An 18,467-nucleotide genomic window follows, 5' to 3' on the forward strand; every position below is an offset into this window, starting at 1 on the left:
AGCTACACAGAGGGATCTCTGTGTTTGTGGAGCACTGGGCCAGTGGTACAGATGATTGTTGCGTTGAGCTCATCCTTGTCCTCATGGCTAGCCCTCTGTACTGTGAATAACAACATGCTGGGCCCAGCCCTCTGTACTGTGAATAACAACATGCTGGGCCCAGCCCTCTGTACTGTGAATGACAACATGCTGGGCCCAGCCCTCTGTACTGTGAATAACATGCTGGGCCCAGCCCTCTGTACTGTGAATAACATGCTGGGCCCAGCCCTCTGTACTGTGAATAACATGCTGGGCCCAGCCCTCTGTACTGTGAATAACATGCTGGGCCCAGCCCTCTGTACTGTGAATAACATGCTGGGCCCAGCCCTCTGTGCTGTGAATAACATGCTGGGCCCAGCCCTCTGTGCTGTGAATAACATGCTGGGCCCAGCCCTCTGTGCTGTGAATAACATGCTGGGCCCAGCCCTCTGTGCTGTGAATAACATGCTGGGCCCAGCCCTCTGTGCTGTGAATAACAACATGCTGGGCCCAGCCCTCTGTACTGTGAATAACAACATGCTGGGCCCAGCCCTCTGTGCTGTGAATAACAACATGCTGGGCCCAGCCCTCTGTACTGTGAATAACATGCTGGGCCCAGCCCTCTGTACTGTGAATAACATGCTGGGCCCAGCCCTCTGTACTGTGAATAACAACATGCTGGGCCCAGCCCTCTGTGCTGTGAATAACAACATGCTTCTGAAGACAGCACAGGGTATGTCTCAAATTGCACCCTGTTCCCTATGTAGTGCACTACTTTTGACCAGGGCCCATAGGGTTCTTGTTAGAAGTAGTGCACCACATAGGGAATAGGGTGTCATTTGGGATGTATACTCTGAAGACAGCCATGGTTCAGTATCTGGTTATGGGAACATGGATTACATGCTAATGTCCTGGGTTAAATATAACCTATTATTAGTCAGGCTTTCATCCTGGGTTCTGCTGCGTTCCAGCAGGTATGTCTCACTTGTCAGCCCCAAACCCAGTTTCTCCTTTGGCCGCCTCTCCTTCCAGTTCTCTGCTGCCAATGACTGGAACAAACTACAGAAATCTCTGAAACTGGAAACACTTATCTCCCTCACTAGCTTTAAGCATCAGCTGTCAGAGCAGTTCACAGATTACTGCACTTGTACATAGCCCATCTATAAATAGCCCAAACAACTCCCTCTTCCCCATACTGTATTTATTTATTTATTTTGCTCCTTTGCACTCCAGTATTTCTACTTTGCACACTCATCTACTGTCAAATCTACCATTCCAGTGTTTTAATTGCTATATTGTATTTACTTCACCACCATGGCCTATTTATTGCCTTTACCTCCCTTAAATCACCTCATTTGCTCACATTGTATATAGACTTCTTTTTCTACTGTATTATTGACTGTATGTTTGTTTTACTCCATGTGTAACTCTGTGTTGTTATATGTGTCGAACTGCTTTGCTTTATCTTGGCCAGGTCGCAATTGTAAATGAGAACTCGTTCCCAACTTGCCTACCTGGTTAAATAAAATAAATAAATAAAAATCATAACCTAGCATTAGTCAGGCTTTCATCCTGGGTTAATCCTAACCTAGCATTAGTCAGGCTTTCATCCTGGGTTAAATATAACCTAGCATTAGAGTCAGGCTTTCATCCTGGGTTAATCATAACCGAGCATTCGAGGGTGGCAGGTATCCTAGTGGTTAGAGCGTTGGGCCAGTAACCGAAAGGTTGCTGGATCGAATGCCCTGGTTGACAAGGTCAAAAATCTGTCGTTCTGCCCCTGAACAAGGCAGTTAACCCACTGTTCCCCCGCAGGCCGTCATTGTAAATAAGAATTTGTTCTTAACTGACTTGCCTAGTTAAATGAAGGTTAAATATGATTTATTTGTATGTATTTTTTAATTAGTCAGGCCTTCAGACACATCTAGTACTAAAAGACACATTGGAAAATAAAGTGATTCTATTGCATTAAAAGGAAAACCAATCCCACGTGTCTCTGCATATAAAACATCACACGTACACAAACTGTCAGGACCCGGTGCGAGAAACAGTCACTAATAATTGGCAGAACCCAGAAGATGAGGCAGACACAGCAGTACTAGAGATGGTGGTTTAATAAAAAATAGATATCTTCCAAAATACAAAAGAAAATCCACAAAGTGGTAAAAACAGCAAGGGAAAAAACAAACCTCAAAAGACCAATCCAAAAATACACGAGAACAAAACCAGAGAACCTCTGGAAAATCCAACAAGAGAAAAATGTTCACAAAGGCTGGGGCTGGGTGCTAACATACAAACACTGAGCAAGGAACTAAGGAACACACAGGGTTTAAATACTAACAAGGGAATGACTTACAGGTGCAAACAATAATTAGGGCAAGAAAAACAAAAGGTACAAAAAAGGTGCAAGGGGGACATCTAGTGAACAAAACCAAACAGTCCTGGCCAAAACCTGACACAAACTGTATGAAATGAAACAGATTGATTTGCAGAACCTGATGTTCCTCCCTGTTTTGACATGCCTAGCAGTGCTTTCTGACCTTGCATCTCAGCGGCATGTCTTTGCCGAGGGGTTATAGTCCTGTTAGTCACAGAGAACCTTTACAGGTCAGGTATCCAGTGATTTTGTTTTGGAAGAGGTTAACATCATTTACTAAAATGCTCTTAACTGGGGAGGAGTATGTGGGCTTGAGTATAAACAATGTTTATCACTCTTCTTTTTTGAACCTTTATGTAACTAGGCAAGTCAGTTAAAAACAAATTCTTATTTACAATGACGGCCTACACCGGCCAAACCCGGACGACGCTGGGCCAATTGTGCGCCGCCCTATGGGACTCCCAATCACGTCCGGATGTGATACAGCCTGTGTTGGAACCAGGGACTGTAGTGACGCCTCTTGCATTGAGATGCAGTGTCTTAGACCGCTGTGCCACTCAGGAGACATTTATAATATTTTAAACGTTTTTTATTTTACACATTTATAACATGTGATTGTCTCTCCTCAGAATGAAGAGGAACGTTGCCTGGAGCTGGGCGGCCATGTTGGATTTGACAGTCTTCCAGACCAGTTGGTCAGTAAATCAGTCACACAGGGATTCTGCTTCAACATCCTGTGTGTCGGTACGTAACATCTGTGTCCAGCATTACCTCAAGATCTTAACGCGTCTCACTTCTCACTACACATACAACTCTAGCCTGACTGCCAATCTATTTCTACTGTAGCTAAAGGCAAGAATGTTTTCTGAATGCAGGAACATTCCGGTACCCAGGCTAAAACATCTTCAGTCGCTACATTTTTATTTTCTCACTCATCACTCTTTCACATCTTTTTAAAATGTTCATATTTTTTTCTTTCTACTTTTTTTCAACTTGTTTTTGTCTCTCCATCCTCAGGTGAGACAGGGATAGGGAAGTCAACGTTGATGAACACGCTGTTCAACACACTGTTTGAGGCCGAGGAGGCCAGCCACTACCAGAACGGTGTGTACCTGCGGCCCAGGACCTACGACCTGAAGGAGAGCAACGTTCAGCTCAAACTGACCGTAGTCGACACCGTGGGGTTCGGAGACCAGATCAACAAGGAGGAGAGGTGATAGTACAGGAACAGCTGGGTGCTTCGTTAGTGAGGCGGATAGGAGGTGGTTTGATGAACCACACTCGCGTGATGAGTAACCTTGCCTGACATCTGGTTGAGATGTTTAGCTCATGGATTTGTGTAGGTACTGTAGGGAGAGATAGCATCAGGACTGTTCAGGCCGTGGTTTAGGGGTTCAGGCCGGGGTTTAGGGGTTCAGGCCGGGGTTTAGGGGTTCAGGCCGTGGTTTAGGGGTTCAGGCCGGGGTTCAGGGTTAGGGGTTAGGGGTTCAGGCCGGGGGTTAGGGTTTCAGGGTTAGGGGTTAGGGGTTCAGGCCGGTGTTAGGGGTTCAGGCCGGGGGTTAGGGGTTCAGGCCGGGGGTTAGGGGTTCAGGGTTAGGGGTTAGGGGTTCAGGCCGGGGGTTAGGGTTTCAGGGTTAGGGGTTAGGGGTTCAGGCCGGTGTTAGGGGTTCAGGCCGGGGGTTAGGGGTTCAGGCCGGGGGTTAGGGGTTCAGGGTTAGGGGTTAGGGGTTCAGGCCGGGGGTTAGGGGTTCAGGGTTAGGGGTCCAGGCCGGGGTTTAGGGGTTCAGGCCGTGGTTTAGGGGTTCAGGCCGTGGTTTAGGGGTTCAGGCCGGGGGTTAGGGGTTCAGGCCAAGGTTGGGGTTTGGTGTTCAGGCCGGGGGTTAGTGGTTCAGGCCAAGGCCGGAGTTAGGGATTCAGGCCGGAGTTAGGGGTTCTGGCCGGGGGTTAGGGGTTCAGGCCAAGGTTGGAGTTAGGGGTTCAGGCCGTGGTTTAGGGGTTCAGGCCGGGGGTTAGGGGTTCAGGCCGGGGGTTAGGGGTTCAGGCCAAGGTTGGAGTTAGGGGTTCAGGCCGTGGTTTAGGGGTTCAGGCCGGGGGTTAGGGGTTCAGGCCAAGGTTGGAGTTAGGGGTTCAGGCCGGGGGTTAGTGGTTCAGGCCGGGGGTTAGGGGTTCAGGCCAAGGTTGGAGTTAGGGGTTCAGGCCGGGGGTTAGGGGTTCAGGCCAAGGCCGGAGGTCGGGGTTCTGGCCGGGGTTTAGGGGTTCAGGCCAAGGTTGGGGTTAGGGTTGGGCTTAGTCATTAAATAACACTTCAGTCAGTCGTTGAAGGTGGGAAGTTAAGACAGGCTGTAGATATAAGAAGACCTACATTGGACTTTCAGCATTCCTCCTCAGGCCCTCTCAACTAGTGGCCCTCCAGCCAACACACATACAGTGGAAAGGATTGGCATAAATTAAGGCTTTGGGTCTTTGTGCAGCAATGAATGGGTAGGCAGCAGAAGGGAGAGGATGATTGGTAGAACTAATGCAATCTGAAAGGGAACTGGAATGGTCCAACAACAGGGGAGTGGGAAAGAGTGCATTTTTGGGATGGTATTATTGCTGCAGTTTGTAACCCAGATACTCTACTATTTGTTTCTTGAATAGCAGGGAAAACTTTCTAGGATATTTATTTTCTGGTGAAAATGCTCTGAACTGACTTGCCTAGTTAAAGGTTCAATAATAAAATAAATATGTTTTCAGGCCCTGCATCTGCATTTTTTAAAAACACTTTTCTCAGGGATGTGATTGTTCCCAATTTAATCAGGAATTCCTGCTTTTCTGACATTCTCCATTCACGTGTAAATTGAAACTGACCTATCCCCAAAGCCCAAATCCTGGTCTCTCTGTGCCCTGCAGCTTCAAACCCATAGTGGACTACATCGACACCCAGTTTGAGACTTACCTGCAGGAGGAGATGAAGATCAAACGTTCCCTGTTCGATTACCACGACACCAGGATTCATATCTGTCTCTACTTCATCGCCCCCACCGGACACTCTCTCAAATCACTGGATCTGGTCACCATGAAGAAACTGGACAGCAAGGTAACGTTTGAAATGCATTTGTTCTTGTATTAGGAGCTGCTCTTCTACTTTACAGCCCTGCAGGAATATACTGTTGCGGGAAAACATGTTTTGGACATTGATTTGTTTGGACCACTGATGTGTTAGCATCTGAAGTGTTGGACATCATAAGAGTTGAACAGCACCTGGCAGCTCCCCTGAAGGATACTGACAAGGGTTCAGGTTCAGGTACAACCAGCTACGTTTTTATCTCAAAGTAGAGCTGCATTGCGTTTTTGACGCTTGCGTTTGTGTCAATCCAGAGTCAATATAAAAAAACATAGTAGACCTGATGATTTAAAACGCTATTGGAATGCAAAAGCTGCTCCTCCCTGTACTCCCAGGTAAACATCATCCCCGTCATTGCCAAGGCAGACACCATATCTAAGAGCGAGCTGCACAAGTTCAAGATCAAGATCATGTCAGAGCTGGTGAGCAACGGTGTTCAGATCCACCAGTTCCCTACTGAGGACGAAGCTGTCACCGAGATCAACTCCTCTATGAATGTGAGTCTGACGCGCACACACACACACACACACACCCTTGTCTCGTCACAATGCAGTTGTGTATTCCAGGCACCTGTACACTGTAATCAGGTTGCTTGCGTCCCTGATTTACTGCGTCAGTCGAGGAGCCGATTGATTGAAAGAGACAACGGTGTCCTCCTCTTCCTCGTTGTGAAACCTTGCTGTGGTCTTGTGTTTTTAAACTACAGTCATTATATTATAAGAGGGTCATACATGCTCATGCCAGTCTTATCATGCATTATAACTGCATCATAATGCATTATTCAGTATCTGCAGGCTTTAGTAAAGTGTTACTAAATGTTTATATATTAAATTCAATCTTTTGTTCCAGGCCCATCTGCCCTTTGCTGTGGTGGGGAGTGTTGAGGAGGTTAAAGTGGGTAATAAGATGGTGAAAGCGAGACTGTACCCCTGGGGAACTGTACAGGGTAGGTATCTCTATTGATCCTGTACCCCTGGGGAACTGTACAGGGTAGGTATCTCTATTGATCCTGTACCCCTGGGGAACTGTACAGGGTAGGTATCTCTATTGATCCTGTACCTCTGGGGAACTGTACAGGGTAGGTATCTCTGTTGATCCTGTACCTCTGGGGAACTGTACAGGGTAGGTATCACTATTGATCCTGTACCCCTAGGGAACTGTACAGGGTAGGTATCTCTATTGATCCTGTACCCCTGGGGAACTGTACAGGGTAGGTATCTCTGTTGATCCTGTACCTCTGGGGAACTGTACAGGGTAGGTATCTCTGTTGATCCTGTACCCCTGGGGAACTGTACAGGGTAGGTATCTCTTGATCCTGTACCCCTGGGGTACTGTACAGGGTAGGTATCTCTATTGATCCTGTACCCCTGGGGAACTGTACAGGGTAGGTATCTCTATTGATCCTGTACCCCTGAGGAACTGTACAGGGTAGGTATCTCTCTGATCCTATACCCCTGGGGAACTGTACAGGGTAGGTATCTCTATTGATCCTGTACCCCTGAGGAACTGTACAGGGTAGGTATCTCTCTGATCCTGTACCCCTGGGGAACTGTACAGGGTAGGTATCTCTCTGATCCTGTACATTGATTATACAGTTATAGAACCATATAAATAATTTGGAAAGTGGACAACACTGAAACAGGTCGAATAAGAACACACAGTAATCAATTAAAGTCCATTTTTCTATACTACTGATGCAAACAGAGCAAGACCTCAGAATCAATAGGCCTGTGCTAGAAAAGTGAATACACATCATTAATGCATCGATATTACGCAATCACGAGAGACCCATATCATTAATGCCAATATAAAATCGTTATTTTCTCAAATACGTATTGTTGCTAACTTGCCATAGAATGACCCATCCCTTTCAAACTATAAGGTATATTACCATATTAAACCAACCATATAACCCAGTCCTGCTGTGTTGTGTTAATCAGTGGAGAACGAGAGCCACTGTGACTTTGTGAAGCTGAGAGAGATGTTGCTGAGAGTGAACATGGAAGACCTGAGAGAGCAGACTCACGCCAGACACTACGAGCTCTACAGACGCTGCAAACTGGAGGAGTTGGGCTTCACAGATACAGACCCCGACAACAAACCCTTTAGGTGAGACCAGCTCTTGTTCAAAGTTACATAGCGGGCAGGTTGTCTATCCTTTTTTTTTTTTTATGTGCTGAAGGTTTGTCATCAAATATGAACAATATGAACTGAAATTAGACTAGTGTTGGAAGCCAAAAATACAGCCAAAGCTAGCATCAGAACCCGTAGTACTCACCGGCCCCTGGAGATCATCAAAAAGCCCATGGACGTCTCACAACAGTCAGAGACCTAATCCACATTCTAGAATGAAATATAGGATTCATCCCAAACGGCACCCTATTTCCTACATAGTGCCCTACTTTTGACCAGGGCACCCTATTCCCTACATAGTGCCCTACTTTTAGGGTGCTATTCGGGATACAAACCTTAATACCGTATAAGTGTAACTACCTTGTCTTCCCTCACCAATCAGTCTGCAGGAGACATATGAGGCCAAGAGGAAAGAGTTCCTGGGGGATCTGCAGCATAAGGAGGACGAGATGAGACAGATGTTTGTCAACAAAGTGAAAGAGACGGAGGCAGAGCTGAAAGAAAAGGAGAGGGAGGTAATCATTCATGGGTGCTTCTGGGAGTTGTCTTGTTTAGATAATGATACTGTTCTGCTCCTCATGTTGAGAACATGTTCTAGACTGTGGCTAGACGATGAGACTCTGGGTTGTTTCTGGACTGGGCATTAGAATCTAATCAGCCATGTGACCATGTGTCTACAGAGCGTTTTGGGAGCATCGAACAGTTTGGACCCTTTTACTTTAGTTTGAACTGTTTGCTCAGTGTAGCCTTCTGAGACATTTCCTTGGATGTGCTGCTGCCAGTGGTGATTTTAGCATGTAAGTCTTGGTGGGGCAAATGCTATATATATATTTGTTATAATTATTTTTTACGCATGCCAGCAAAGTCACTACACAGCACTAAACATTCTACAACATTCGCAGAGTACGACCCTGCCTCACACAGGAAGCGGCGCAGGTCCTAATCCAGGCACTTGTCATCTCCCGTCTGGATTACTGCAACTCGCTGTTGGCTGGGCTCCCTGCCTGTGCCATTAAAACTCATCTACAACTCATCCAGAACGCCGCAGCCCGTCTGGTGTTCAACCTTCCCAAGTTCTCTCACGTCACCCCGCTCCTCCGCTCTCTCCACTGGCTTCCAGTTGAAGCTCGCATCCGCTACAAGACCATGGTGCTTGCCTACGGAGCTGTGAGGGGAACGGCACCCCCGTACCTTCAGGCTCTGATCAGGCCCTACACCCAAACAAGGGCACTGCGTTCATCCACCTCTGGCCTGCTCGCCTCCCTACCTCTGAGGAAGTACAGTTCCCGCTCAGCCCAGTCAAAACTGTTCGCTGCTCTGGCACCCCAATGGTGGAACAAACTCCCTCACGACGCCAGGTCAGCGGAGTCAATCACCACCTTCCGGAGACACCTGAAACCCCACCTCTTTAAGGAATACCTAGGATAGGATAAAGTAATCCTTCTAACCCTCCCCCCCCTTAAAAGAGTTAGATGCACTATTGTAAAGTGGTTGTTCCACTGGATATCATAAGGTGAATGCACCAATTTGTAAGTCGCTCTGGATAAGAGCGTCTGCTAAATGACTTAAATGTAAATGTTAAATGTAAACAATACATTAATTGCACTATAACGGTGACAAACGGTGCCCACAAACTGTTAGGGCCAATACAAAGCTGTCCCAACAGTAGAGCTTTCTTTTCAGCCCCATGGAGTGAATCCTTACCACCGTTACACCTGGCTATCAGCGGAGCCTTGTCTGGCAGAGAAACAGTTAATTCAGCCTCATTTACTGCCTTTAAAAAAAACATAGCTGATATGGCTGACTTGCTTAAACAAATGTGATTTCTACTGACAATTGAGATGTACAAACTATGGCATAAGGGAATGGTGAGCAGATAAGAGGCCATTCGTAATTTCAAGTAAGACATTAATGAGCGAGCGACGACGGACGTAGTCAATATAACTATTTGTTCAGCACTTTTGAAATTTATAGCGACAGAATTCAGAACATGGGCCGTTCTTAGTGTTCGCCCTGTACACCAAGTCAGAACTGCAGGATAAATAAAGGGGGCATATAAGCAGACAATGAAAGCCCTTACAACATTCAATGATAACATTTCTCTAAAACAGGTTATAGGCTACATGTGCACCACCAAGTCAGAACAGTAGGATAAGTTATGAAGGGGAAAAGGATTAAATTAGGGTGAGGCACCTGGGCTAACAGCTAACAGCTTACTACACAACATACACTTAGTATTACTTTATTAGCCACAGTATACATTAGCTTCAGTATCCATATCTCCCTGGAATATTACATCATTTATGCAGCAGCATACAAGACATTTTTGGACTCACCTTGTTGTGTTGTGCTCACTTGAACAGGAAGGTGGCGCGGCAGTCCTTCTTGTGGGCAAATTTTGTCATCTTTGTCATCAAAGTCTATCATTCTCTGGACTTATGGTGCTTTCAAGATAACTGGGAACTCAGGTCAGAGCTCTAGAAAGAGACCAGAGTTCCTGACTTGGAATTCCGAGTTGGATGCCCGTTCAAAGTGTATTTTCCCAGTCGGAGCAAATTTTTTCCCCCCTTAGTCACTGAAGTCTGAGATTTCCCAGTTCCGAGTTTCCAGATGTTTTGAACGTGGCACAAGTTTTGCTGGATTGACAGCATAACCAATGTATTCAACCTTTTCTGGCCCGTGGTGTTGCGTGGGCCAGAAAAGCTTTGAAAAGAGACCCTTAAACCCAGACTTGGACCACACACCCTTTCCACCAAATAGCAGGGGAAGCAAAATATTGATTGCTTTGCAACACTTGCAGTTAGCCACTGATTCCTTCTAAACCACTCATTGTTGAATTTGCGATATCCAATGTTTATTTCCAATGGCCAATGAGCACTGATACGTTTTATCTATAGTTTCTCTTCGTATGACAAGGATTGAAAAGGATTTGCCAGTAGATTGTCGACGTGATTTATGATGACTGCTTGTCTAGCTTGCTAGCTAAGATTTTGAAAGTATGATATTGACATGATCAGTCCAATCAAACGTGATTTGATGTTATTTTATCTGTGGCCAATGACCTTCAGCCTTCTTGGACGGGCACTTCTAATGTAAATCTATGGCAGCACCCAAGGGGGCTCTCCCTGTAGATTATGCGGTGACGTAGTGTCTCTATGAGTGACAGAACACTGAGCCAATCACGGCACAACTAGAGAACATTACCAACCCCTACGCTCCGTATTTTCCGCTGGCTGCCCCACCACCACCACTGAGCTAGGCTGAAACACCTGCATTTTGGAGCTGCCTTACTCAACAAAGCTAAACAGAGACCATGTTTGTATGCGGCATTATTAACTCAATATAATTTGTTTTGTTTGCAAACTGATATGTGACATGATTTAATACCAAAATAACATGCAAAATGGGCACAACTTTTCTTTTTTTTTTGCTTAACGGGTGGGGCTGAAAACAAGTGGGGCTCCACCTGCCCTGAATGACGGGCTGCTGACTGTATTATTAGACTTTAAAGCGCCAAGTGCCTACATGTTACCAACCTGTCTCCCCCTCCTCTCCAGCTCCATGAGAGGTTTGAGCAGCTGAAGAGGATGCACCAGGAGGAGAAGAGGAATCTGGAGGAGAAGAGGAGCGATCTGGAGGAAGAGATGAACGACTTCAACAGGAGGAAGGTGGCAGCTGAGACGCTGATGGGTCAGTCTCTACAGGGATCCTCACAACTGTTCAGAAAGGACAAGAAGAAGTAAATATTTTCTTTCTTTCACTTATCCTCTCGGTCTTTCTCCTTTTCACTTTACTTTGTCTCTCTCTGTGTCTCTCTCGCTGTGTGTCTCTCTCTCTCTCTCTCTCTCTCTCTCTCTCTCTCTCTCTCTCTGTCTCTGTCTCTGTCTCTGTCTCTGTCTCTGTCTCTGTCTCTGTCTCTGTCTCTGTCTCTGTCTCTCTCTCTGTCTCTCTCTCTGTCTCTGTGTGTGTGTCTCTCTCCTTTAGTTTATTTTTTTGTGTTTAGCATTCAGTCCATTGTTTCATATACTATAGCTCTAGTGATATCTGGCATCTCCACTGCAAGTGTTAAATTCCAGAGGGTCCTTGAGGGAATCAGTGTCAGGGTTTAGACCTAGATAACCAATTGACTCACTATAGCCAAGCTTCAACTGAGCAATACGCTATGGAGTCGACACTCACACAGCACAGTTGCAGTCAGGAAGCGACTGATGATATAGCATTACAGTGCCAGGAGACATCTTGGCTTGGAAACTGTGATACGGGGGACAGATTGAGTCTGACATTGTGTGCCCAGACAGTGGGGGAGGTCGCAGTTTGCCTTGTCACCGCCTGATGCTTGTGGTTCTGCAACACACACATACAGACACAATATCACACACACTACACACCACCACCACCAGACCATCTCTGCATAGTGTGACCTGTCAGTTAGCATCTCAGCTAGGCTAGGTCGCTGGTGTTTAGCTACACAATATGAATTGATAGGGTAACACTAGTCTTTTCTCCCTGCCTCTGATGTATGATAACACAGATTTGACTAGACTGTGATAACACTAGCTACGTTTGACTGGTGTTATCATAGAGGCTGTGGGCTGTATGTGTCATTCACTGTTTGGGCACTACCAGAGACCTATATATTTGTCTCTGGGTGACGCTTAAATGGTTCAGAGTGGTAGCCTATTCAGTTCATAGTTAGACATCATAGATGGTAGCCTAGTCAGTTCATAGTTAGACATCATAGATGGTAGCCTAGTCAGTTCACAGTTAGACATCATAGATGGTAGCCTAGTCAGTTCAGTTAGACATCATAGATGGTAGCCTATTCAGTTCATAGTTAGACATAGATGGTAGGCTAGTCAGTTCATAGTTAGACATCATAGATGGTAGCCTAGTCAGTTCAGTTAGACATCATAGATGGTAGCCTAGTCAGTTCACAGTTAGACATCATAGATGGTAGCCTAGTCAGTTCACAGTTAGACATCATAGATGGTAGCCTAGTCAGTTCACAGTTAGACATCATAGATGGTAGCCTAGTCAGTTCACAGTTAGACATCATAGATGGTAGCCTAGTCAGTTCAGTATACATCATAGATGGTAGCCTATTCAGTTCACAGTTAGACATCTTAGATGGTAGCCTATTCAGTTCATAGTTAGACATCATAGATGGTAGCCTATTCAGTTCACAGTTAGACATCATAGATGGTAGCCTATTCAGTTCACAGTTAGACATCTTAGATGGTAACCTATTCAGTTCATAGTTAGACATCTTGCATCTTGTGTCAGTCTGTCTATTGTAATGGAATAATGGTCTCACTCCTCAGACATTTAACTTAGAGTCTCGATGACAGGAAATGTTAAGCAGCACACTGATGAGGAGGAGAAAGTGTGACGAAATGTGAGGAAGTAAGAAGGTTGACTATTGACTACGACTCTGATGACTCGTTAATGTGAAGGTTATAGGGCCCTCTACTGGACAGTTCCCACATTTCATAATATAACCATTTGTGCGAAGATGGACGTATCATATAACAGTTTTGTTCACTATGTAAAACTGAAACGGACATGACGTTGAAATAATTGCGATCATTGCTAACGCAGCTTTCTCAACCTAGTATTTTGTTTTAAATACGATATTTTTCTTTGATTTTCCAACTCATTTATCAAATTCTATACACGTTCCTTTTACCATATTTTTGCCATATTTTCTTTCTTCCCTCTTTCAGTTGATTCATGGCCGCGCAGCAACATCAAGGCAACCAGGAATGTGTATCTTCATCACCATGGGAACAAGGGACATATTTTATCTTCACTTTTATCTTCAGGGACTATTTTCATTCTGAAATTGTATGAATGGCCTCAATGACACACACCTCTTTTACACTACATGTGAGAGAGCGAGTGAGAGAGATGTGTGATGATGACGAGCTGGCTGTGAACCGCTATGTGTAGTTCAAGGATCAGAAAAGTGACCACACACAGTGGACTTTATGATTACGTCCCAAATGGCACCCTATTCCCTACAGTATATAGTGTACTACTTTTGACCAGGAACAATAGGGTGTCATTTGGGACACCTTTATCTCCAGTGCTGACTCCACAAGACATGTGAAAAGAAAATCTGAACTCTGTTATGACAACTTATGCATATGTTGTTTTACATTCTTGGTGTGAACGTGTGTCCATCTATCATGGGAAACGTACTTGTATACTGTATATGAATATATGCATATTAATACTATATTAGTTTTTTTATATATTAAGAAGTAGTTTATGATGCTGTAGCTAGGTAGAGTACAGTATATTTAATAATAATTTATTACGTTTCTATAGCGCTTTTCATAGAATCTCAAAGTGCTTCAAAAACAAACAAGCAATATATAACAGCCTCCACTCTTCTGGGAAGGCTTTAACCCCTTATTTTTTGGCACTAAACAGTCGCTCTCTCTACATACATACATACGTACATACACACGATCGACCAAAAGTATGTGGACACCTGCTCATTGAACATCTCATTCCAAAATCATGGGCATTAATATGGAGTTGGTCCCCCCTCTGCTGCTATAACAGCCTCCACTCTTCTGGGAAGGATTTCCACTAGATGTTGGAACAGTGCTGCGGGGACTTGCTTCCATTCAGCCACAAGAGCATTAGTGAGGTTGTGCACTGATGTTGGGCGATTAGGCCTGGCTCGCAGTCTGCGTTCCAATTCTTCCCAAAGGTGTTCAATGGGGTTGAGGTCAGGGCTCTGTGGAGGACAGTCAAGTTCTTCCACACCGATCTCGACAAACCATTTCTGTATGGACCTCGCTTTGTGCATGGGGGCATTGTCATGCTGAAACAAGAAAGGACCTTCCCCAAACTGTTGCTTCAAGGTTGAATGTAATCATCTAGAATGTCATTGTATAATGTAGCGTTAAGATTTCCCTTCAGTGGAACTAAGGGGCCTAGCCCGAACCATTAAAAATTGCCCCAGACCATTATTCCTCATCCACCAAACTTTACAGTTGGCACTATGCATTGGGGCAGGTAGCGTTCTCCTGACATCCACCAAACCCAGTTTCGTCTGTCGGACTGCCAGATCATGAAGCGTGATTCATCACTCTAGAGAACGTGTTTCTACTGCTCCAGAGTCCAGTGGCGGCGAGCTTTATACCACTCCAGCTGACGCTTGGCATTGCACATAGTGATCTTAGGCTTGTGTGTGCCTGCTCGGTCATGGAAACCCATTTAATGAAGCTCCCGACGAACAGTTATTGTGCTGACGTTGCTTCCAGAGGGAGTTTGGAACTCGGTAGTGAGTGTTACAACCGAGGACAGACGATATTTACGCACTACGGGATTCAGCACTCCGCGGTCCTGTTCTGTGAGCTTGTGTGCCCTACCACTTCGTGGCTAAGCCGTTGTTGTGCCTAGACGTTTCCACTTCACAATAACACTTACAGTTGACCAGGTCAGCTCTAACAGGGCAGAAATTTGACAAACTGACTTGTTGGAAAGGTAGAATCTTATGACGGTGCCACGTTGAAAATCACTGAGCTCTTCAGTACGGGCCATTCTACTGCCAATGTTTGCCAGGGTGAGGCTGAAATAGCCAAAGCCACTAATTTGAAGGGGTGTCCACATACTTTTGTGTGTATGTGTATATACACTACCGGACAAAAGTTTTAGAACACATACTCATTCAAGGGTTTTTCTTTATTTTTACTATTTTCTACATTGTAGAATAATAGTGACGACATCAAAACTATGAAATAGCACATGGAATCATATAGTAACCAAAAAAGTGTTAAACAAATCTAAATATATTTTATATTTGAGATTCTTCAAATAGCCACACTTTGCCTTGATGACAGCTTTGCACACTCTTGGCATTCTCTCGACCAGCTTAATGAGGTAGTCACCTGGAATGCATTTCAATTAACAGGTGTGCCTTAAGTAAATTTGTGGTATTTCTTTCCTCCTTAATGCGTTTGAGCCAATCAGTTGTGTTGTGACAAGGTAGGGGGGTATACAGAAGATGGCCCGATTTGGTAAAAGACCAAGTCCATATTATGGCAAGAACAGCTCAAATAAGCAAAGAGAAACAACAGTCCATTACTTTAAGACATGAAGGTCAGTCAATACGGAACATTTCAAGAACTTTGAAAATGTCTTAAAGTGCAGTCGCAAAAACCATCAAGCCCTATGATGAAACTGGCTCTCATGAGGACCTCCACAGGAAACGAAGACCCAGAGTTACCTCTGCTGCAGAGGATTAGTTCATTAGAGTTACCAGCCTCAGAAATTGCAGCCCAAATAAATGCTTAAAGGTTTAAGTAACAGACACATCTTAACATCAACTGTTCAGAGGAGACTGCGTGAATCAGGCCTTCATGGTCAAATTGCTGCAAAGAAACCTCTACTAAAGGACACCAATAATAAGAAGAGACTTACTTGGGCCAAGAAACACGAGCAATGGACATTAGACCGGTGGAGATTTGTCCTTTGGTCTGGAGTCCAAATTGGAGATTTTGGGTTCCATCTGCCGTGTCTTTGTGAGACGCGGTATTGGTGAACGGATTATCTCTACATGTGTATTTCCCACCGTAAAGCATGGAGGAGGAGGTGTTATGGTGTGGGGGTGCTTTACTGGTGACACTGTCTCAGATGTATTTAGAATTCAAGGCACACCTTACCAGCATGGCTACCACAGCATTCTGCAGCGATACGCCATCACATCTGGTTTGGGCTTAGTCCCACTATCATTTGTTTTTCAGCAGAACAATGACCCAACACACCTCCAGGCTGTGTAAGGGCTATTTTACCAAGAAGGAGAGTGATGGAATGCTGCATCAGAAGACCTGGCCTCCACAATCCCCCGACCTCAACCCAATTGAAATGTTTTGGGATGAATCGGACCGTGTAGTGAAGGAAAAGCAGCAAACAAGTGCTCAGCATATGTGGGAACTCCTTCAAGACGGTTGGAAAAGCATTCCAGGTGAAGCTGCAAAGCTGTCATCAAGGCAAAGGGTGGCTATTTGAAGAATGTCAAATAAATAAATATTGATTTGTTTAACACTTTTTTTTGGTTACTACATGATTCCATGTGCGTTTACTTCATAGTTTTGATGTCTTCATCATTATTCTACAATGTAGGAAATGGTACAAATAAAGAAAAACCCTTGAATGAGTAGGTGTTTTGACTTTTGACCGGTAGTGTGTGTGTTTACAGTGTATGTACACATTTTACAGGAGCTCTGTGCTTAGGCTGCTATTAAGGCTTTATGGCAACTATACTATGCAATAAGGGTGAAAGCTACCATTCTGTGCAATTGAATTAAATATGCAAAGGTAAAAGGAGCTATGGCATACAGTGCTGTAGGACATGCCTCTGACTGCTGTTTTTTATCTGAAATGTTACTGTTAAAGGGAAAGCGGATAAGACCACTGTATGCCTTTTCATTCCAATAAAGAAGTAAAACGGTGTTCACTTGGGCCGTGTATGCATTGCTCTGGGACTTCAGAATGCGAATCATGGTTTTATCAATGCTGTGTATGTGTGTGTGTGTGTGTATGTATGTATGTATGTATATATATATATATATATATATATATATATATATATATACAGTGGGGAGAACAAGTATTTGATACACTGCCGATTTTGCAGGTTTTCCTACTTACAAAGCATGTAGAGGTCTGTAATTTTTATCATAGGTACACTTCAACTGTGAGAGACGGAATCTAAAACAAAAATCCAGAAAATCACATTGTATGATTTTTAAGTAATTAATTTGCATTTTATTGCATGACATAAGTATTTGAACACCTACCAACCAGTAAGAATTCCGGCTCTCACAGACCTGTTAGTTTTTCTTTAAGAAGCCCTCCTGTTCTCCACTCATTACCTGTATTAACTTCACCTGTTTGAACTCGTTACCTGTATAAAAGACACCTGTCCACACACTCAATCAAACAGACTCCAACCTCTCCACAATGGCCAAGACCAGAGAGCTGTGTAAGGACATCAGGGATAAAATTGTAGACCTGCACAAGGCTGGGATGGGCTACAGGACAATAGGCAAGCAGCTTGGTGAGAAGGCAACAACTGTTGGCGCAATTATTAGAAAATGGTAGAAGTTCAAGATGACGGTCAATCACCCTCGGTCTGGGGCTCCATGCAAGATCTCACCTCGTGGGGCATCAATGATCATGAGGAAGGTGAGGTATCAGCCCAGAACTACACTGCAGGACCTGGTCAATGACCTGAAGAGAGCTGGGACCACAGTCTCAAAGAAAACCATTAGTAACACACTACGCCGTCACGGATTAAAATCCTGCAGCGCACGCAAGGTCCCCCTGCTCAAGCCAGCGCATGTCCAGGCCTGTCTGAAGTTTGCCAATGACCATCTGGATGATCTAGAGGAGGAATGGGAGAAGGTCATGTGGTCTGATGAGACAAAAATAGAGCTTTTTGGTCTAAACTCCACTCGCCGTGTTTGGAGGAAGAAGAAGGATGAGGACAACCAAGAACACCAACCCAACCGTGAAGCATGGAGGTGGAAACATCATTCTTTGGGGATGCTTTTCTGCAAAGGGGACAGGGCGACTTCACCGTATTGAGGGGAGGATGGATGGGGCCATGTATCGCGAGATCTTGGCCAACAACCTCCTTCCCTCAGTAAGAGCATTGAAGATGGGTCGTGGCTGGGTCTTCCAGCATGACAACAACCCGAAACACACAGCCAGGGCAACTAAGGAGTGGCTCCGTAAGAAGCATCTCAAGGTCCTGGAGTGGCCTAGCCAGTCTCCAGACCTGAACCCAATAGAAAATCTTTGGAGGGAGCTGAA

General features: G+C 44.9%; 1 protein-coding gene across 3 annotated transcripts in view; it reads left to right on the forward strand.

Annotated features, from left to right (window-relative positions):
* Positions 1-18,467, forward strand: part of LOC139581719 (septin-8-A-like) — a 36,653-nt gene that overhangs the window by 15,006 nt on the left and 3,180 nt on the right. For 2 of the 3 annotated variants that reach the window (XM_071411779.1, XM_071411777.1), the window contains exons 2-9: positions 3,025-3,139; positions 3,413-3,608; positions 5,288-5,474; positions 5,837-5,998; positions 6,351-6,447; positions 7,442-7,610; positions 8,017-8,149; positions 11,192-11,373. In XM_071411779.1, coding sequence (XP_071267880.1) covers positions 3,442-3,608; positions 5,288-5,474; positions 5,837-5,998; positions 6,351-6,447; positions 7,442-7,610; positions 8,017-8,149; positions 11,192-11,373 — 1,097 coding nt within the window. In that variant the 5' untranslated portion in view covers positions 3,025-3,139; positions 3,413-3,441. Of the gene's footprint in view, positions 1-3,024; positions 3,140-3,412; positions 3,609-5,287; positions 5,475-5,836; positions 5,999-6,350; positions 6,448-7,441; positions 7,611-8,016; positions 8,150-11,191; positions 11,374-13,357; positions 17,103-18,467 lie in introns of those variants that run through there. The other variant, XM_071411778.1, reaches the window with a different exon arrangement.

This window comes from Salvelinus alpinus, chromosome 7 (genome assembly GCF_045679555.1).
Source record: "Salvelinus alpinus chromosome 7, SLU_Salpinus.1, whole genome shotgun sequence".
Classification (NCBI taxonomy): Eukaryota; Metazoa; Chordata; class Actinopteri; order Salmoniformes; family Salmonidae; genus Salvelinus; species Salvelinus alpinus.